This window comes from Engraulis encrasicolus, chromosome 16, assembly GCF_034702125.1.
Source record: "Engraulis encrasicolus isolate BLACKSEA-1 chromosome 16, IST_EnEncr_1.0, whole genome shotgun sequence".
Classification (NCBI taxonomy): Eukaryota; Metazoa; Chordata; class Actinopteri; order Clupeiformes; family Engraulidae; genus Engraulis; species Engraulis encrasicolus.
Genome location: NC_085872.1, coordinates 30,081,091 through 30,103,291, shown reverse-complemented (window position 1 = coordinate 30,103,291; position 22,201 = coordinate 30,081,091). Strand labels below are relative to the sequence as shown.

Genomic DNA, 22,201 nt, shown 5'->3' with positions numbered 1-22,201 from the left:
AAAAATATTCACCCTGCCGCCCCTCCCACGCCCACATCCGCAACAACCCCATGTTAAGCACAGTGCATGAATGAAAGTCAATTAAAATTACAAATGACAGGAAGAAAAAGGATTAATGACAGAGAAAAAATAAACAAAAAACTTAAGGGGACAAGAATGAATAAATAATAATCATAATAATAATAAAATAATAAACAAATAATAATAAAATAATAATAGTAATAAAATAAATTAAAAAAAAACCTCAGACCTGTGTCTCTTCTGGTTCAATGTCTAGAGTGTCTATGATGGACAGCAGGGGGTCCCAAGTCCTGTTGAATTTACTCAATGAGCCATTAAGGGAAAACCTAAGCCTCTCCAACTTCAAATTAAACAGAATTTCCTTAAACTGTAAGAGGGGGGTGCAGTATGTTTCCAGTTAAGCAAAATTAAACGCCTTGCCAGTATAGAACAGAAAGCCATGCAGTTTTGGGCTTTGCTAGAAAAAGATTTAGTTTGAATAATACCAAAAAAAGCTGGGAAAGGATGGGGAGCCTCCCCCACATCATAGGCCTTGTGAAGGGTGCCAAATATTGCAGACCAAAAAGTTTTCAACTTAGGGCATGACCAAGGATTCTTGTTTTTGATTCTCGATAGCTCTGCACCTTTCAATGACATGGGGAGACATGTGCCACGAATAAAGTTGTTTTCTGTTAGTGGTGGTCATAATAACTGAACATGTAAAAATACATGAAAATGTATTCTCATTCTAACTCTGATTCTTGTGCTTGTTTGTCTGTGTGTGTGCGCTTGCGTGTGCGTTTGCGTGTGTGTCCGTGTCCGTATGCGTACATGTGTGTGCGTGCGTACATGCGTGCGTGCGTGCATGCGTGCATGTGTGCGTGCGTGCGTGCGTGCGTGTGTGTGTGTGTGTGCATGTCCGTGTCCGTGTCCGCATGTGTACGTGTGTGCATGTGTGTGTGTGTGTGTGTGCATCCATGTATGCGTGCATGTGTGCCTGTAATGCAAACAGGAGGCGTACGTGATGGCCAGTGTTGAGCACCCGCACGTGTGTCGGCTGCTGGGCATCTGCCTGACCTCCACGGTGCAGCTCATCACCCAGCTCATGCCCTACGGCTGCCTGCTCAACTATGTCAAGGAGAACAAGGACAACATCGGCTCCCAGTACCTGCTCAACTGGTGTGTGCAGATCGCCAAGGTGAGGAGAGGACAGGACAGGACACTAGCACGCACGCACACACTATGCATACCACACACACACACACACACACACACACACACACACACACACACACACACACACACACACACACACACACACACACACACACACACACACACACACACACACACTGTGCATACTACACACACACACACTGTGCATACTACACACACACACACACACTGTGCATACTACACACACACACACACACACACACACACACACACACACACACACACACACACACACACACACACACACACACACACACACACACACACACACACACACACACACACACACACACACGCTGTGCATACTACACACACACAGAGAACTGCAGCTATCTGTCACACACCCTAAAACCACAGTGTCATGTGGATGGCATGTGGCTGGCTATGTGTGTGTGCCATAGAGCGTGATGGTGGCACACAGCCATGCATGATATTCCACTTCCTGGGGAAGGACATACAAAGACATCCACCTAAGTCAGGTCAGGTGCATCCCCATCCACATAGAGCGAGACGTGCTTGTTTATGTAGTATAGTTTTGAGACTTTGTGTATTTTTAGAAACAAGTGTAAAAGAGTTTCAGAATTGCTTTTTACTGAGCCCTGAGGAAGGTCAGTAGACAGAAAGCTTGGCAAATTAAAAGAATACAAATAGGATTTAAGTGTGCAGACATTTTTCTTTCATTTATCACAGTTTTTGTTTATGTTTGGCACCTTTTTAATCAAGAATGTGGTCTAATCCGTTTAAATGCAGAGTTGCTCTTTAAAAATTGTACAAAACACCTACATAAAGACATAAAGATTTTAATTGAGAGGGATTGGAATGAGATGGAGGGGAACAAAAACTGACAACGACACAATGTCGATAAGGCTTGCATTAACTACAGTTTTGGTACAGTATATGGCCTCTGCAGTCTATATAATTATTTCGGCAATCACCACATTGCAACAGAGAAGATCAGTAGGAGGCTCAAACATACATGTAGATGGGTAACTGATTGGTCAGAGGAAGTGACATGAGTCACAAAATCTTCCATCTTGCCCTGCCCTGCCCTGCCACACGCTTGCTGTGTCATCTCCCCCTGCCAAAGGCCCCCAGATGATGGTGATGCATAATGGTGTCCTGAAGACTAAGCGCTAACCTAAAAAGTTTACGCAAGGTCACGTCTCTTACTTGTCTGCAGGGGATGAACTATCTGGAGGATCGTCACTTGGTGCACCGCGACTTGGCGGCGAGAAACGTCCTGGTGAAGACTCCGCAGCATGTCAAGATCACCGACTTCGGGCTGGCCAAGCTGCTGAGCGCGGATGAGAAGGAGTACCACGCAGATGGAGGAAAGGTCTGTGTCAGAGAATCATATATCAGAGTGAGATAAAGCAGGCAGGTTCTTTTCCGCTATCCACTTTACGTCGGGTGAACGCCCCTTTAGGAGACCTTCGATTAGGAGACCTTCAGAGTCTTGAGGTAGAGAATAAATGGAGTCCCTTTAGTGCTGTAGATGGCGGTAGCGCACGTCTTGTGCAAACACCACGAAAAGAGAAGAAGGAGGGACAACGCCCCCTTAGGAGACCAAATTTTGAGCACATGCTTTTGCATTGAGTGGGCGTGTTTCGATTCCTCTTATTATATATCCAACCTCTTTGTCTGTGTCTCCTCAGTGCGTGTGTGTCACAGCAAAGACAGCAGGTGGCTTATGTTAAAGCATTTCGATTTAATGTGTGTGTTTTTTTAAGCTGACCTAACCAATGTTACAGTGTGTGTAGTCTGTGTGTGTTACTACAAAAGGAAGTTTACTTGACATTTTACATGCCTGTGAGTGTACACACACAGACACATACACACATACGCATGCACGCAGTCACACACACACAAATACACACAAATACACACAAATACACACCCGCGCGCACGCACGCACGCACGCGCACACACACACACACACACACACACACACACACACACACACACACACACACACACACACACACACACACACACACACACACACACAAACACACACACACCCGCGCACACGCGTAGTCACACACACACACACACACACACACACACACACACACACACACACACACACACACACACACACACAGACACACACACACTAATGTCTGAAATTGTACATGCCTCCACAGGTCCCCATAAAATGGATGGCCCTGGAGTCTATACTTCATCGGACGTACACCCACCAAAGTGATGTTTGGAGTTACGGTAGGTTACCGCTAGTGTCTGTACTGTCCATTTGATTTATTCAATTCAATTCAATTCAATTCAATTCAATTCAATTCAATTCAATTAAATTCCATTCAATTCAATTTATATTATTAATGGGACCATGTACAATTACAATGCATTGTGCCAGAGTTAACCTTAGACTAATCTACATCTGTAGTCCCTGACAGGACATAAAACATTAAAAAATAAAATAAAATAAAACAAAACAAAACAAAACAAAACAAAACAAAACAAAACAAAACAAAACAAAACAAAACAAAACAAAACAAAACAAAACAAAACATAACACAATTAAATAGAATAAAATAAAATAATGAAGTAAAGCCATCAAAATGAACATATGAATATACACATAAAAACAATGAACAAATCACTCATATGGCAAGTCCCCTTTTATGGGTATTCTGCTACTGTTGAAAGTAACAATGCTGCTGTTCGTCTGTTTTGTGTTTTTGCAGGTGTGACTGTGTGGGAGCTGATGACCTTCGGGACGAAGCCCTACGACGGCATACCAGCCAGCGAGATAGCCAGCGTGCTGGAGAAGGGGGAGAGGCTGCCCCAGCCCCCCATCTGCACAATCGACGTCTACATGATCATGGTGAAATGTGAGAGACACAAGAGTCCCCCTCTCCAGGGTTCCTTTCTTGCATGAGTTACAGCAAGTGTCACCCTTGCCCTCTCTCTCTGTCTCTGTCTCTGTCTCTCTCTCTCTCTCTCTCTCTCTCTCTCCCTCTCTCCTTCCCCATCTCTGCCGTTCATTCATCACGCCCTCTGTCCGCTCTGTGCCTTTGCAGGCTGGATGATTGATGCTGACAGCAGGCCACGCTTCCGAGAGCTCATCGCCGAGTTCACCAAGATGGCCCGGGACCCTTCACGCTACCTGGTCATTCAGGTGAGGGAGAGGTGGCCCCGCAATTATACAGCACATTACTACTCTACCGCACCCCCCACCACATTATTGGAGTTGTTCACAGGCAGCTGCCTGGCTGGTCAGAACGAGCATGGGCATCGTGGGAGACTCATGTCCTCCTCCTCCTCTTCTTCATCCTCCTACTTCTCCTACTCCTCCTCCTCTTCCTCCTCCTTCTCCTCCTCCTCCTCTTCATCCTCCTCCTCTCCCTCCTCCCCCTCTTCCTCATCCTCCTCCTCTTCCTCCTCCCCCTGTGTAACCCCCTTCCTAACTCTTCCTGACCTTTCACCCTTTATGGTTTTAATAACATTCCAGCTGTCCAGCCTCTGTGTAATTCATGACGTCGAAACGTAGCAACTTCTTGTCGAGGCACACAACCCCATACTTGACCCTTAACTGTAAATTTCCTGTTCACCCACACTGCTACACACCCCCACACCTCCCAACCTCTCCACCCCACCCCAACAGAAAACTGTAATAATAATAACAACAACATAACATTATATTACAAACTGTTAGTCACTGGAATTTCCTTTTTGTTCCAGGGTGACGATCGGATGCATCTACCCAGTCCCAGCGATGGGAAATACTACCGCAGCCTGATCAGCGGCGTAGACATGGAGGACGCCGTGGATGCAGACGAGTACCTGGTGCCCAACCACAACTTCTTCAGCAGCCCCTGCACATCACGAACTCAGCTCCTGCAGTCTGTGGTGAGTCTGCTGCTGGCTTGGCTGAGGATAGAGCCCAGCATGGATCAGGGAAATGATCTGGGGAAATTTGTTTCAAAATTGTAGTCTTGACCGGTGTCATCCATCATCTGGTTCTATCAGTGCCATTGAAGTATTTTTTTCAAAGTGTTTTTTTGGACCTTTATTATGACAGGACGGTGTGAGAAGAGACACGATAAAGGGCTGGAGAGAGACATGATAGGCTTGGGACCAGGCTGGATTCAAACCTGGGTCATGCAAGGCCATTTATGGTCCGAGTCTTAAGCGTGCTACGCCACAGCACTCCCAACAATTGAAATATTTTATCAAGATGAAGATCTTGTATTCTGAAGAAACTGTACACTTACGGTACTCAGCTTGTTAAGCTAATGAAATAACCAAAGCCATGGTGGTGACTGGTAGCTAGATGAGTCAAGCTTCCTGTCACAGTACAAAATATTCCAATTACAAAATAGTAACAAAAATGGACAGGACTCAGCTTGTCCACATAATGCCTAAGCCATTGTGACCTAAATGCAATTAGGTTATGTACAGTACAGTATACCACAAGTGGCCTAACTACTGTATACCATCAGCAGAGCTATACCACACATACCCCCATTTCAGGGCCTTAAATGAACTTCTTTCATCACCAGCCAAAATGGCTGGTAGATGTTACTCTCAGTAGCCAAATACACACTGACTAATGGGTCAAACTGGCTAGTAAATTGGTCTTTTCTACAAGTCAAACTGAAATTTCACCAGCATTTGGCCAGTTGGCTGGTGTTAATTTAGAACTCTGCCTCATTTACAAAAAACATCCAGGTTTATCCAGACAAATAAACGCGAGCCACTGATGTTTTTCTGATCTACCAGTCCCATGTTATCTTACCTGCGGAAAACCACAAAACATGATTCCTGGATAGCTCTACTGCAGCGTAAGCATCTTGACAACACCACCTCAAAGTAGAGAGCACTTTACAGTATGTCGCTGAGGTGTGTTGTGTGCGTATCAGAATACCTGGCTTTACTTCCCCCTGCTCCTGGCCCCGATAGTTGGCCACTTCCTGTTGTGATGTGATGCGTTTCCAAAAAAAAAAGCGGTTCGGATCCGCTCAGCTCTCTGCGCTGGTTCCAGCCGACGCCCACACTTCCTCCCAGGTGCCCCCTGATTAATGGCTGTTTTGATGGGAGAGAAGCGCGCGTGTCTGCGAAAGGGCTTACAGGGCCGTGAGTCCTCTCCCCTCTCCTGCACTGGCCACTTGCCCGATGCTGAGTGCGGGAGAACACTGCCACCTTTCAACTTTGATTGCCTTCGCAGGCCCTCTTTTCTTTTTCATTTTTCTTTTCCTTTTCTTACCATTTTCTTTTCTTCTCTTTTTTTCTTTTTCTGACGTTCTCTCTCGTTCTTGGCAGACACTGCAGCACAGCTCGTAGAAGGGGGAGAAAAAAACGGGGGGAGAGAGCCAAATTATATAACGCTGTCACTGCGATATGGCCATTTAAGGCTGGAGAGCTCCTGACAGACGGCAGCCTTTTCAGCTTGTTTAACTCACTTCTGGAAGCGCCGGCCGGCCGCTCTGTCTGTTTGGAGGGATGGTTGGCTCCTACTCCTCCTGCTCCTCCAAGCGCTCCTGCCCTACTGCTCCTGTTTCTACTCCTACTGTTCCTCCTGCTCCTGCCCTACTGCTCCTGTTTCTACTCCTACTGTTCCTCCTGCTCTGCTCCTGCCCTACTGCTCCTGCCCTAACCCTCCTTACCTCCTCTTCTGTTCCTTCTGCTCCTGCTCTGCTACTCCTACAACCACTCCTGTTCTCCCTCTTCTTCCTCTTCTTCCTCACTTCTTACATCTTGCGCCTGCTCTTCTTGCTTCTCCTGGTGGTTGTGTCTGCTCCTGATCCCTCTCCTCTTCTCCTCCTGCTACTGACTCTGAGTATGTTTGCTCTTTCTCTCTCCCTCCTCTTCCTTTCTCCTGTTCTTTTGCCTGCTCTTCTTACTTCTCCTGGTCCTGCAATTCCTCCAACTGCTCTTACATGCCTGTGTCGGCTCCTGTTCCCTCTCTTCTCCTCCTCCGCTTGCTACTGACTCTGAGTATGTTCATACTCGCGCTCCTGTTTCCGCACTGCTCCTGATCCTGGTCTTGTGCTTGTTGTTGCTTTAGCCTAGTGTTTCTCAACGGGGGCGCTACAGCCCCCCAGGCGCGATGTTGAGAAGGATAAGGCTCAGTGGGGGCAGGGATTGGTGCCCATTGGGGGCATTAGTTTATATATATTTTTTCAGTACTAAGGGGGGCGTTGGTGTGCTTATGATGATGTCAGGGGGGCGTTAGGAGGCTTATGATGTCAAGGGGGTGTCAAAAAAGCTAGCTCCTATTGCTGCCTTTGAGGAAGGAGGTTGTTTCGGGTGTGGATTGTGTTTTTCAAATGTGGAAGCATGCACGTACGAGTGGTGGTGCAAGCCAACAAAAGCAATAAGTCGCCCTGCCCTCGCTTGAAGAACGGCAGAGCAAAGGAACATATTTTACCACAACTTTTCTAACCCATGTATTCCTCCAGTTTCTAAGGAAAGACATACATCTATGTACCTCACTGTATCTGAGGAACTATCTGGCATACTGTATGTTTTTTTCGTGACGCCAGCCATTCTCTAGTCTACAGTAAATAACCCACCACCACCCCCAAAACATTCCTCTGAGTTTTCTGTGAGACGAAGCTGAAGCTATGTGTGCTATTAACTCCCCTGTCATGAGGTGTGTTTACACTGTACTGGGCTGAACACAGAGCACATTGATGTGCAGAGCTTAACAGCAGCATGCTAACATGACCCTACCTGTCTCCCCTGTCACAGAGCATGAACAGCAGCATCGAGACGTGCCACAACAGGAATGGGGTAAGTGGACCGTGACAGAACTGCAAAAGACACCCCTGCCTCACAGGAACTAGCACGCATTGTTAGGCGGCCGTGTCGGCCACATTGGTCTGATTGTTGTTGATCATTTTGTCTTAGGTTCCTGTATCTTTTCTTTTGCTGTTGCTGTTCCATTTTTTTCCCATGCTTTTTAAAAATTATTTAGCTCACTTTGATTACCATACTTTTTGATTAATTTCCCCATCCTTTTTATTTTCCTCATTATTATCTTTTATTATATGTAGGCTATAATTAGTTTTTTATTATTTTATTTTATTTCATTTTATGTTTTACAGTGTTTTGAGACCAGGTTGTATGGTGATACTGCACTTAAAACAATACATATTACTATAAATAGTATTATTTACATGAAAGAAAGAATGAAAGGAAAAAGATACACTGACTCTTATGCCACCGAGAGTACATAGGTGGTGGAGTTTTCGTTAGGGCCTTCAAGGTGCTCTCACATACTGTTACGAGCAGGAAGCCATTAACCTTTTATTCACCACTGACTCAACACCAGCTACCATAATCATTCAACACCCGCTACCATAATCACATCACAGTGGTATGCATCTCTTGCACAATGCAGTTTCAGTGTTTTACATTTTCCAAGAGTGTTTCAGTCCGTCATATCATGAGGGTGAGTAGGCAGCTGACTGGAGCTTACTCATGGTGGCCGTGTGATTTCTCTCTCTCTCTCTCTCTGCAGAGTGCTGTGCCAGTCAGGGAGAACAGCATCGTGTTGCGTTATATACCTGACCCCACAGACCAGTTTCTCGACGGAGACTTCCAGCCAGCTCCTGGTATGTACCGTATGTGTGAGTGACGTGACGTCACTCCCCCAGCCAAACCAGGTGTCTCTGTGCTGAGGTCACCACTGCACAGGAATGCATTGCACAAGGAGGAGCTGTCTTTGAGCTGTGCTCTCAACTCTCGACCCATATTAGTGAATTAGTTTGGCACTGAAATGTGTTTGATTTGATTTTGTGATCCCTCTGCTGACTGCCTTTTTTTGTGAGACAGGGGCCTCTAGTGGACATTTGTGATAGTTAAATACTGTGATGAGCCGCAAGTTACATTGAACTGTGTGGAGGCTATTACCATTTACATTTTTCAAAAAAAATAAAAGATGTTTTTGAAGTTTGATAAAAAGGAATGATATTTTATTATATTTCAAATGAAAACAGCACTTTGATGAAGAGTCATTGGCAAGTCATTTTGTTGGTGTGAGATTTTATGCCAAAGCCCCTTGCCTCATGCAGCATTTTCAACTGTGTTTCAGAATATGTCAATCAGAATGGCTGCAACGCGTCAGACATGGCCAACCCCAACTACCAGCACCCAGGGCCGCCTCGCAAAATCCTCTCCACAGAGGCCCTTGACGAGACGGAAGAGGAATATCTCAACTGCTTCAAAGAACCAGCCGGACCATCGGGTGGCGCCACTGCTGCCGCTGCTGCTGGAGCAGCAGGTGCTGCTGCTGGCACAGGCACAACCACAGGCCCAGAGTACCTGAACACGTCTCAGCAGAACGGCCTGTTCACTCTCTCGTCAAGTGACGCCAGTGCACTCGGGGTGGGGAGGACGCAGTTCAACCCTCAGAACAGCATGGACAACCCGGACTACCAGCAGGACTTCTGCCCGCTGGTGTCCAAGCCTAAGCTGAACGGGCATCTCCCTGCAGCGGAGAATGTGGAGTACCTGGGCCTGGCGGGTCCCCTGGAGGTACACTAGCACCCCCCCCCCCTTCCTCTCTCATGGATGCATGGGGTGAGGGCTGTGACTATGACTGATGTGGCTCGCTTCCCGGATCCTGTGGGAGACAGACAGCTTGGTCTTGGACATAATACTGGTGTTTGTCCAGGGCCTGCTTGGACTCGGACGCTGACACGTGGTGGTTTTTTTTTAAATACCAGACTTTGTGAAGGAGTTGGAAGCCACACTTCTCTCTCTCTCTCTCTCTCTCTCTCTCTCTCTCTCTCTCTCTCTCTCTCTCTCTCTCTCTCTCTCGCCGAATGCTGATTAATTGCTTCTGTGAACCAGTGAACTTTTCTCTACCCACACACCAAGACCATGAACTTCTGTACCAGGATGCTGACGGTCTGGTCATGATTTTCAGAGAGAGAGAATCTCCAGCACCCAAAGAACTATGACAAAATATTTTGTAGCTGCACATAATTGAGAAACATATCTAGGACATTGTGATATAAATAAATGTACACTGTGTTGCTCATTGGCCATCCTGATGGACCCCTTATGACTAGAATCTGTTGAAAAAATATATAGAGACTGCAAAAGTTTAGGCACTAGTGAAAATGCTGTTATGTATAACAAAAATGACATGAGTAGTCTTTACTCATAAAAAAACACAACAAGCAGTGGGCAAAGCCCACCAGAAATGAATTGATGTTAGATGCAAACAATTTACTTGTATTATACTTGTATTATACTTGTATAGGGTTTTTTTTTTCAGGATACGAAGTAGGCAGTTTTCTGTCAAGAATTTTGATGACCCTGCAACTGTTGAATTCAGGTTGTCTTGATATCACCATTTCTCAATGTTCTAGTTACCACACTTGGAAGTGTGTCAGCCTAAGTAGTCATGCCCAGTGACTCGATACTCTGCAGAGTTCACCAAAGAGTATCCAATCACTGGACATAACTAATTATTAGGCTGACACACTTCCAAGTGTGCTTAGTATAACATTGAGAAATGGCCCATGTAATGTCCATTTCCTCATGTAATTCCATGTTGCACTCTTCTCCCCTGGTTCAATTTGATGGTCAGTAGCTTTCAACCTTCTATACAGTCTGTTACTTGTGTATTATAATGATGCATCAGTACCTGACTGGAAAATGCAAAACTGAAAACAGATTCCGATGACACACAAAGAAACTATTTAAATATAAAAAAATATACACTACACAGCAAGTGAATCAGCTCAGATCAAGTGCCTAATACTTTTGCTCAGAATCCATCATTGGAAGGTCCCTTAACTGATGTAATGGATCACTGTGCTGAATTGCGAACTATTCTTAATAAGTATTGTTGAGCACATTGTGTCAATGAACATTAGTGAAGCATTAACTTCTGCAAAGTCTGGCACAGATATAGTCAGTGCTTTGAATATCCAGACATTATGCAAGTTAAGGGAACCTCCATATAAATCCTGGTAGATATTTCTTTACTGTGAATCATACTAAACAAACATGGTCATTTTTTATATACAGTGGAAAGATTTTCTTTGTTATTGGTACGTTTGTGAAAAGTTATAGACAGTTAATAGACTGTTAATAGACAGCTCTAAATAGGTAGCCTACTTCTTGAATGTCATGTACCCAAACACCCACATACCCATGGTACTTGTAGTATATGAAACAAAAGTGTTTGTCTAATGCTGGAGACTTGGCAAATATATAAAAACACTTCTCTTGTATGCCACTCATTCAAACGTAAAACATTGTACAGGGTTATTAACAGTATGTGTACTTCCTTTTATTCACTTTTTCATATCCAAAGCCAGTATTGAACTCACAACAGATTTGTTTTTGTTTGTGTTGAAATGAGTCATATCAGATTCAAACGAGTGTGAAACGAGAAAGGATGTGGTGCACATTGTTGAGTTGAGAGTCAAGCATCCTAGCGTTTCAATACTACCTGGTTTTATCCTATCATAAACAACTGCCTACCGAAGCTGAAACCAAGGACTATAATCAACTTCATCAGCGTCTATGGAACTGAACTGAACTGAGCTGTAATTATTCATTTCAAAAGTGAAAAAATAAAATAAAGCATAATGTTTTGTATCAACTTTTTGTTGTGTCATATCACACATATCACCACCTCAGCATCTTTGTGGTTTCTAGATAAGGGACCATTTTGAGCAGTTGTACTTTGTGGTTTACTTGTCACCAGGGCTCCAATTTAACACCAGCCAACTGGACAAATGCTGGTGAAATTTCAGTTTTACTGGTATGGGAAGACCGACTTACTAGCCACATTGAGTGCGTTTTAATATGCGACCTTGCCTCCTCCACTTGCGCTTGTCTCCTCGTCCCGACTCCTGGCCCCTCCTCCGTGGAGAAAACGCTAAAGTTTCCCAGCTGTCAGCCTAGCCACAACAACTTTTGAGGGACTGTTTTTCATTCACCATCCCAATTACAAATGAGAAAAAGACTCTACAATTGAGCTTTTGCAAGATATTGAAATATAATGCTGTTGTCAGTGATGTCATCATGACGAGAAGCAAGTGGAGGAGGCAAGGTCGCATATTGCAACACACTCATTGACTCATTGGTGGGTATGTAAGATGTAAGATTGACATCTACTAGCCATTTAGGCTGGTGATTAAAAGAGGTTAATTTAGAGCTCTGCTTGTCACCCACAATTTGTCCTTTGAGGAAAACTGATCACTGTTTTTGTTTCCTAGTTCGGACCTGCAAATGTCATTACGTTCCTTGCATTGTTTTGAGTGTGGCTGGTTCCTAAATAGTGTGATAGGATTTCCACTTGAATTGGCTTAGGATAAGCACCCATTAACGAAAAACAATGGAAAGGTTTTCGTTTGTTTCCAATCAGTAACTGACAGGTTGTAAGTCAGTAATTAGCCATACACTTTCTCATGTAGGCCTAAATATCAAAGGCCAGAGAAGTTTTTCCTCTTATAAGATATCTATTTACATGAAATGACAAGGGTGGGAATACTAAGTTGAAACCAAAACAGCTTGCAATACAGTGTATGTCACCACAAAACAGCACCTTCTGGGCATGGCCTGCCTTCACAGAGCATAAAGACACATGCCTACCAGTATAGTCTTGGATAGCCATTGCCTAATGGTTAGGGAGATGGTCTAAAGATCAGAGGCCTATATAGGCCTACCTCTCCCTACACTTCCATCCATGGCTGACGAGCCCCTTGAGCAAGGTATCTAACCACACATTGCTCCAGGGAAACCAATACCTTATAAATTATTGTACGTTTCTTAGGATAAAAGCACCAGCTAAGTGTAATGTAATTTAATATAGCCGCCCAGGCAGCCCAGACTTGTAGTAGTCAATAGAAACTGTCTAAACCTCTATGTTTTCCGTCTTGTTCACGCATTGTGTTCTTGCACCGTTCTAGGAAGTTGCCGATATCTATCATTTTTTTTCCACGTAACAAAACTGGCCAAATAAAATATGTCCTGCTTTTTTGGCCACAAAATATCTTGTCTCCGTTTTCATGTCATTCATGAAAGTTATTCAGGGCTCTGTGGTTTATAGTTGATGGAAAGAAACCTTGTGCGTGTACAAGTCATGTGACACGTGGATGATGGTTCAGTTATGTATGGAGAAGACAGATGGCTCGACGGACGGTCACACTTATCTACCGGTGAGATGTTTACATTTCAATTTTTTTTTTTTAAAGAAAAAAATCACAGATAACAACTGTTTCAACCTTTTATCTGGTCAGTTAGCCATTCATCATTGGAACGTTTCCCCCATTTCCTTCTTGCTGTTCTCTTGATATTTGCTTGCCACCAGTGTCTCTGTGTTGGGGCTTGTAAATATAAATAAAATGTAAAAAAAAACTAAAAAAAAAACTCAATTGTCCAACAACCAGTTTCTTCTGGCAGCTTCCTACTACTGACACAATCAACTGTGAGGGTTACAATGACTCTGGGATCTCCTGACCTTGTTTGTCCGATTGCATCAGACCAAAGGTAGGGCATAGGCCTATGGCAAAAGACATGTACCAATGCCTTGCAAAGCAAGAAGCTCAAGGGTGTTTGAACATTTTCCACATGACTCTATCCTACATTTCACATCTCTTTTAGCCTTCGATGTAGACCTAAATGTAGTCCTCTGCCCAACTGACAAAGTGGACAAGGTACAAACCTTTCTTCAGTTGAGGAAGATGATAGTGCACATCCCAGGTTCAGGTGCAGGACAAAGTCTGATTCACGGCTTAAACTACTCTACTCCAGGGGTTCCCAAACTTTACCATGACGAGGCCCCCCATATACAGACAGATTCCAGCCAAGGCCCCCCTGAGACGGGCCGTGCCACACTATTTTTTCTGTGCACTCTTTCACAACCATAGTCTGAGTCTGTGTGTCAGCCCCATTGGGATTTATGAAGTACCGAATTCAGAGATGAAATACTGGTAGATTATTATAATGCAGATCTCTACTAATGGAAATAATGTTTCGTTTATTTTTGTTTTTTTTCTGGTGTACATTAATAAATTCTTATTACTACTATTTGGTATACTTCCAGTCTGCCGCGACCCCCCTAGCACCCCTTCACGGCCCCCCAGGGGTCCCCCACTTTGAAACCACTGCTCTCTACTCCCTACCACCATGTCGACCTTGAGAAATGGGGGTGGTAGTATCAAGTTATAAGGTTGTTTTGCCACAGGAGGAACTGGTGCACATCATACAATAAATGGCATCATGAACAACAATGTGTGGGAAAATATTGAAGGAACATCTCATTTTTTGGTTCTGACCATTTTTGGGTTCTCATTACATTGTAGGCCCCTATGTATTGGGGGGCTTTCAGGAGACTTTGTCCTGGGCTCAGCCAAAGCTGTCAGAGGCCCTGATTAATTCAAGTTTGATTTGATTTTAAGTCAGAGAATGAGAGAAAAAATGTGATTGTGTGTCTTCACATATGTCTATAGCCCTACAGTGTGTGTAAACTTGTGGTTTCAGCTATAGCTTACCTATTTAAAAAAAAACAAAAAAAACATGCATGCTATGCTCTTACATCTTTAAAGTGGCGAGGCGATGCTCATCTGCTTTTGGCTGTTTCAGTGCCTTCTCTTCGACCCTTGCCACTGACCTAAACAGGTTTTACAATGATCAAAGAGATTGTTTTTCATAGTGGTTGTAGTTTATATTCCAATGCGGATGGGGGCAGCCGTGGACTGCTATATGCATAGTCAACCAGAAGAAGGCGAGACATTAAATAACAGGAAATAGAAAACGCCGACAACACACAGTTGGAGACAGCCCATCCCGAGTAAGCTCCTGGCCGAATTACCTCTTGGAAGGCATGGGGCTTTCCGTGGAAAAGCACGTCTTCCTTTTTTATTCACTGATAATTGTATTGGCAGGGACACACCAGTTGGTAAGTTGTGCGCCCTATTATTACTCATAATGTTGGAATCAGATGTTACGCGCAGCAGTAGGCTATCAGCGGACACTGTGTTCTACTGTCTACCACTCAACAGACCGCGATAACTTGGATGATGCACTGTTTTGCTTAAAGATAGATCATCAGCTAGCTAGGCCATTCGCGACATCAGCGATGTCTGTGTTTTGCAGCTTGTTTTCTGGTCATAAGTCTGATTTAGATGCTGTTCGTTTTTATAAAATTGAATAGTCGCCCTGGCGTGGAACGCACAGAAAGTTCTTGAAGTTGTACGAGCAGGCTATGCCGCATTCTCCACAAGTGTGTCATGGGGATAAAGGATTTACCAAGGCACAACAATCTATGCCATTATGCGTAGTTTGTTTCGTGTGCGATAATCATAGCAAAGGTCGTTGTTTACAAAGGAAGCGAGTTGACTGAATTTGTTCTGATTTCATGATTACAGTGTTTTGTCGAGTGATTATTTATCTAGCCAAGTGAATGTTGTCAAACAGCCGAGTTTAATGAGTGCCGGGTAAATTTGTATAATCAGTAGGCCTACAGAATGCAAAGCTGCTTTTATTTTTCCTAAATTAATCTGACCGGTTTCGGGGGTTGTTCCCATTAACATCACAAATGTGGCGAAGTTCAAAGAGCTTGCGATGCTCCTCGGGCCTGAACATCATGATGTAACACTGGCCAACGTCGTCACTGGCAGCTACTATCAAACCAAGTTTGTTCACGTAGTCTGCTACATTTCCCCCCTTTTAAGTAGCCTAACAAGGTTTCATAGCAACTCGAGAGTTGAAACTGTCGAGTGGTTGTTATTTAAGCAATATCAACCGTGAGTTACTCATAGCCCACAAGTAATAACTGAGTTTATGACAACCATGTCATGGGATGCCACGAATGTGTGTGAACTGTGCAGGCTCCTAGCCTAGGTTGTGGTGCTCAGATTGTGCATGAGAGTTGGTGAGTCAGGGATGTCTCAGACAGCTGGCAACAGAGATGTAATTCAGTGCCGCTCGTTGTATGCAAGCTTAGATTTCCATCATTTTTATACTACATTTATAACAGAGCATAAAGTGTGTGTGTGTGTGTGTGTGTGTGTGTGTGTGTGTGTGTGTGTGTGTGTGTGTGTGTGTGTGTGTGTGTGTGTGTGTGTGTGTGTGTGTGTGTGTGTGTGTGTGTGTGAGTGAACAGGCTGGTGCTGCAGTCACATGGTAGTTTTGCAAAGTCAGCCAAGCCGTCTCTGTATCTATTTTGGGTAGTATACCTCAATCGAGAGGTGTACTCTTGGCCATTCAGTAATGCTAAGTGAGAATGTCACACTTTATCCATTTGTAGGTAATTTCTTGATTTAGCCAAGCATTCCATACGATGCATGGAATAATGGCAAATGTTTTATCTTGTGGTTTTTAGCTGTGGCCTGTGAAATAGCATTCCCTCACTGAACGTGGTATTCAGTTGTGGTTGCCTTTCCCAGTGTAACAGTGTGATACACATGCACTCAGTAGGCCTACAGCGGCCAGCATGGAGCAGAACTTGGAGACCTATACAAACATATTAAATATCCATCATACTCCACATCAGCTGATGCTGTGTCAACAGCATTCTTTTGGTCAAAGGTGTGCACCACAGTCACATGGCGAGATAGAGCTGTGAAATAAACATATATATATATTTAACTGGTACAGCTGTGGAGGAGTAGCCTACCTCTGAAGTAATCGCAGTCACTGGTATTACATCGTGTTCTTTTTAAGGATCCTAAAGAGTCGAAACATGTGGCTCTAAATAGAAAGAGGAAGGATAGTCTAGCAGGTGTAAGACTATATATTTTTTGACTCATGCGCACATGTCACATGACTGTGTTCTGAATATGTCATAGACCATTTGCTCTATAGGGACTTGGTGACAGGAAGCGTGGTCAGACCATGGTCAGTGGAAACGTTACAATTTGTTTGCAGGCAAAAGAATTGTCAAAAAAAAGTGTGCGGCAGACCTTGAGCAGTTTCAGATTGTTACAACTTGGTCAAGGCTGGCTGGGTGGCTATGACATGAAAATAATGCCTATCTAGTAATACTGGCCTCTTCCATCAGTATGTCAGGTCACCGAAAGGATAACCACCATATCCAATGTTTCCCGCAGAATTTTCTTTAGCTGGTTGGTATCAGAGGCACGTGACTATGATCACTGGAAAAGCTATTCTGTGCATTTTCAGAAGAAATTATATGAAAATTCTAAAAGTATACATTTTGGTGAATCAACTTGCATTCAACAGCGTACTTGCAGACAAACTACATCCAAAATGTTCATCTTTCAGGGCACCTAGTCAAGAAGGTGGTAGGTAGTTGTTGTCAAGATGGGTGCCTTTAGCTATAACGTGCTGAGGGAATCTCTGATGGCCCTCTCTTACACACTTTCGCTTTACATGTGACTGTGAGCTCCCAGCAGTTACGTATGCTTGCTTAAAAAAATGCAAGCTTTGCTCTTTTTGTTTAGCTGTGTTCTGCTCTCGAACTGACTGAGGTTTCCCATTTTCATTTCCTGCCCTTCCCCTCAGGTGCGGGCACAGAGCTGTGTGTGGTATGGCGAATGCGGCGATTCCCCAAATGTCCCCGAAAAGAAGCTCAACTGCAACTACACAGGGCCTGCCATTCCCCTGCCAGAGGACGGGCACCAACTCCTTAAGGTGAGAACACGCCTGTCAACAACAATCCAGTACATTTTATGGGAGGACATACGCTTGAAGAGAGTCTGACTATGTATTGTACACAATGTTCTTTCTGCACAAATGGCCTTTACTCGTCTTTCCTGACTGGGCATTTTCATTCTCAGCCAGCCTAAGTAACTGTGACGCAAAGCAGTGGCCAAAAAAGGGGAACTTCATGTGTCAAGGGACTTTGCGGGATAAATATAACTCTGTCTTTTTTATTTACTTGTGTAGGACTTGTGTCCAGGTTTGGACTATGGCAACAGGGCAGTGTGCTGTGATGTTCAACAGCTGAAGACACTAAAGGGAAGTCTACAGGTGCCGTCGCAGTTCCTCTCCAGGTATACATGGGTTCACTTTGTTTATAAACACAATGTTGTGAAGAGGGGAAAGACACTGGCAGCCAACCATGTGAGCTAATTGTTTGACCGACAACGGTTTCCAACAATCAGAGATTGAGTTGTGCGCAGCTAGTGTCACACAGCCAGGAGAAAACAAAAAATTAGAACCCATGTATTCCCACTTGACTTAAGTAGCACTGCATAACATTGAAATTACATCGGGGGGGATAAGACAGCCTCAAGGCCCTCAAGACATGGGCTCAACACCCCTGCGTTCCATGAACACTGATAGGCATGCCACTCAGGGTAAACACTGTATGAAAAATGATGTGTTCAGTCTGTGTAGGAAGAAATTTCCCCTTTAACTGGTTGTTTACTTGTTTGGTGCCTTTAGGTTTGCAGTTTCATTTTGAACAGTGTCTGTTTGTTTGCTATTTTATTTTTTTACAAGACAATCAAAACATTAAGCAATCAAGGTTTTTGTGGCCTTTTATTGAGTTGTTTTGTGCACTTTCACATGAGCATCACACACACAATTAGGACACCGACCTGCTATTGTGGCTTTGTGTCACCTAGACTGATTTTGATTAACCAGGAAGGTCCCATTGAATTACAGTACAGTCCCTCCTCCAGGCCAAAGTTAAAAACACAAAGACAAAAGACAAAACCACCAAGACATTAAAAGACAGTAAAACAGAAACTACAAAACTACATTGCCTAGCAGTTTTTTCAGGTATCTGTATGAAAGCGTTTTTGTAATTTTGTGTGTGTATGTATGTGTGTTTCTCAGGTGCCCGGCATGTTACAAGAACCTGATGAACCTCTTCTGCGAGCTTACGTGCAGTCCAAGACAGAGTGATTTTCTTAAGGCCACAGCGTTTTCTGATTACCAAAATGGGACCCAAAATGTGCTGACGGTCAGCTACTACATCGGCCAATCCTTCGCCAATGGTGAGAGTAGACCTGTACTTTTTAACCAGTCCGTCATTTGTCTGCTTTAAAAACTGAATGTCTTGGAGATAAAAACCATGAAAAATCCAGTCCTTATAATAAAAACAACAACAACAATAATAATAATGGCAATAGTAATGACAACAACAACATCCTTTTGCGTCCATTTTCACTTTTCCTCTTTGCTTTGTCCAGACAACTCAAACATGTAACATTTTGGTCTCTCCCCAATCTTTTCAGCAATGTACAACGCTTGTAAGGACGTGCAGGCCCCCTCCAGCAATGTGAATGCCCTGTCTATCCTGTGTGGCAAGACTGCCAGCGAGTGCACCCCCACCAACTGGATTGAGTACATGTTTGACATCAACAATGGCCAGACACCTTTTGAAATTGATCCAATCTTCTCAGGTAAGGAGGGGACAGCTGCCTCAACCTAACCAGCATGCAACCGTTTTCAGCCGCCATACTTTGTTTGCTTATCATTTGCATTGACTCGGGCTGTTATCAATGCGTTAATCAAAGTTGACGGAGATGCAGTCCATTATTTTGTGTGCTGTCAGGAACCCTTTCTTTGTCATCCGGGGTCCGTGTGATGCAAGCTGAAAGCCAAAGTTAATCAGATAGTTACAGATAAAGTCCCATCGATTGTCGATGAGACTAAACCCTGAAGTAGTGTACCTAATGCCTGAATAGAGAGTCTGATGTTTGGCTGAACACTTCACATGCACTAACTTGAGCTCCCGCGTATACTTTTCCCCCCTTCAACCCTGAAACTTGGTTAATCACTACAGGCTTTGTGACTCTTGACTTGTGCTGATAACCCCTGACCAATTCATTTCGAGTTGACATTGACCTTCGTTGAGATAGATAAAAGTACAAAAAACACACACACACACACACACACACACACACACACACACACACACACACACACACACACACACACACACACGATCGCCACCAATAGAAAAGCCTGTAGTCCTCATTTTCTTCTTAAGAAAATGAGGACTCCAGGCTCTTCTATTAGATGATTTACCTCTTAACACATTGAGTACCGACGACGTAATAATGCGTTTTTCACGCCCATGCGTTGTATACCAAAAGGTAAAAATACGTTTTTGCATTTAAATATCATATTTTGAATCTACACCCTTCAATGGACAATATATGTGATTTTGGTAGCTCTGTGATGGACATAAATGACAACATTTGCAGTCAAAAGTTGTTTGATTGTTATGATGTTTGAGTGTTATGATTTGGATATTTTAATTTAACTTACCAAGATGTCTGGATGCCAACCCATGTCGCCTATCGCGCTGCCTGCATTGATTTCCCTAGTACGGTCACTGTAGCATGTGTTGTCTCTGACTTCACGCAATAGGTAAACACCATTGTATATCGTGCCTGGAGTATCTTGAACTTTCTGGACTTGCTAGACCTTTACCAGATCATTGGATCCAAATGGCACCCGAGATGTGATTGGAGTAATGCGCTCCGATTTGGACGTTTGATCGCCAAAGTTTCTGTGTCTTCCTGTATGTGAGAAGCCAGAAGCTAGCATGGCTACATATCATATGGATCGGATGGGCTAGGCTACATATAAGCATCATATCATTTGGATTTGTTGTCAATGTTGGGCAATTATTTCGGGAGTCATCGGGAGCTATTTTACCAAATGTCTCACCCTCTGCATGTGTGCAAAGAGTTTGTGTTCAGTCCACGTGAAAAACGGGGATTTCAAAGGGCATCGATTGCCGGTGTCGTAGTGTGACAGAGCAGGAGGTGTGCTGCCGTATTCGTGAATCGTGCTATGTTGTTGTTTCCCTAGTACGATCGGTAGCGTGTATTGTGTCTGATTTCACACAATAGGTAAACACAGAGACCATTGTATACCGTGCCAGGAGTATCTTGAACTTTCTGAGCTTGCTACCTAGACCTTTACCAGATCATTGGATCAAAATGGCACCCGAATTGTAATTGGAGTAATGCGCTCCGATTTGGAAGTTTGATCGCCAACCAGATAAGTTTATTTGATTATTCACCCCCATGTTGAACTGTCTTCCTGTATGTGAAAAGCCAGAAGCTAGCATAGATGGCTACATATGGATCGGATGGGCTACATCTAAGCATCATATCATTGGGATTTGTTGTCAATGTTGGGCTATTATTTCGGGAGTCATCGGGAACTATTTTAGCAAATGTTGACCTTCTGCATGTGTGCAAAGAGTTTGTGTTCAGTCTGTGTGAAAAACGTGGATTTCGAAGGGCATTGATTGCCGGTGTCGTAGTGATATCGAGCAGGAGGTGTGTTTTGACGAGCAGGAAGATGCGTGTCAGAGCTAACCTTGCACCAAATTGTGATTAAAACCAACTCGTCCCCTTTCGAACTCGTCACATTCTGAGGAAGCGCACCCTTCACAAAAACCTCAATATCTCTGATTGTAGCTGAATTCCATGGATACCCGCTTCGGTTTAGCGTGGGTTTACTCGGCAATAAAAGCTCGTAGAGACACACAGTTTTCACCTACTAAGAGGGCAGCGTCTCCACTTTCAAACGAGTCATAACATATTTCAGTGGCCCTATCACATAATACGCTGTGAGTCTACAAAAAACGTCAAAAAAGGGCTTAGAACGCTGGTATTCTACGACATAATTCCGTGAGCACCGCCGGTATTCAATGTGTTAACTTAACCTGCTTTACTCCTGAACTAGCTTCTTAGTATACCCCCTCTGGCCTTTTCCTCTGTCCAACAGACAACTCCACCGCGGGCATGCAGCCCATGAACAACCACACGTGGGGCTGCGACGAGGGCCTGGACGACGGCTCGGGCCCTTGCTCCTGCCAGGACTGCAGCGCCACCTGCGGGCCAAGCCCCGTGCCCCCGCCTCAGCCCCAGCCTTGGCTCATCTTTGGCATGGACGCCATGAACGTCATCATGGGCATCTCCTACACGCTGTTCCTGCTCATCCTCATCGCAGCCGTGGTTGGAGTCTGGTGCTATAGGTGCGTTTCATGGTGCCGTTGTTGTTGTTGTTTGTGATGTGAATGCACAGACACAGTCAC

General features: G+C 44.1%; 2 protein-coding genes across 2 annotated transcripts in view; both read left to right on the top strand.

The window, feature by feature from the left end:
- egfra (epidermal growth factor receptor a (erythroblastic leukemia viral (v-erb-b) oncogene homolog, avian)) overlaps nucleotides 1-11,824 on the top strand; it is a 54,954-nt gene extending 43,130 nt beyond the window's left edge. Inside the window, exons 20-28 of the mRNA XM_063219346.1 lie at nucleotides 1,013-1,198; nucleotides 2,417-2,572; nucleotides 3,384-3,459; nucleotides 3,942-4,088; nucleotides 4,278-4,375; nucleotides 4,939-5,106; nucleotides 7,951-7,992; nucleotides 8,723-8,816; nucleotides 9,296-11,824. Coding sequence (XP_063075416.1) covers nucleotides 1,013-1,198; nucleotides 2,417-2,572; nucleotides 3,384-3,459; nucleotides 3,942-4,088; nucleotides 4,278-4,375; nucleotides 4,939-5,106; nucleotides 7,951-7,992; nucleotides 8,723-8,816; nucleotides 9,296-9,747 — 1,419 coding nt within the window. The 3' untranslated portion in view covers nucleotides 9,748-11,824. The remainder of the gene's footprint in view (nucleotides 1-1,012; nucleotides 1,199-2,416; nucleotides 2,573-3,383; nucleotides 3,460-3,941; nucleotides 4,089-4,277; nucleotides 4,376-4,938; nucleotides 5,107-7,950; nucleotides 7,993-8,722; nucleotides 8,817-9,295) is intronic.
- A 3,163-nt stretch (nucleotides 11,825-14,987) lies between these two features.
- npc1 (Niemann-Pick disease, type C1) overlaps nucleotides 14,988-22,201 on the top strand; it is a 34,015-nt gene continuing 26,801 nt past the window's right edge. The window contains exons 1-6 of the mRNA XM_063219345.1: nucleotides 14,988-15,127; nucleotides 17,695-17,823; nucleotides 18,079-18,185; nucleotides 18,976-19,136; nucleotides 19,377-19,544; nucleotides 21,892-22,141. Coding sequence (XP_063075415.1) covers nucleotides 15,053-15,127; nucleotides 17,695-17,823; nucleotides 18,079-18,185; nucleotides 18,976-19,136; nucleotides 19,377-19,544; nucleotides 21,892-22,141 — 890 coding nt within the window. The 5' untranslated portion in view covers nucleotides 14,988-15,052. The remainder of the gene's footprint in view (nucleotides 15,128-17,694; nucleotides 17,824-18,078; nucleotides 18,186-18,975; nucleotides 19,137-19,376; nucleotides 19,545-21,891; nucleotides 22,142-22,201) is intronic.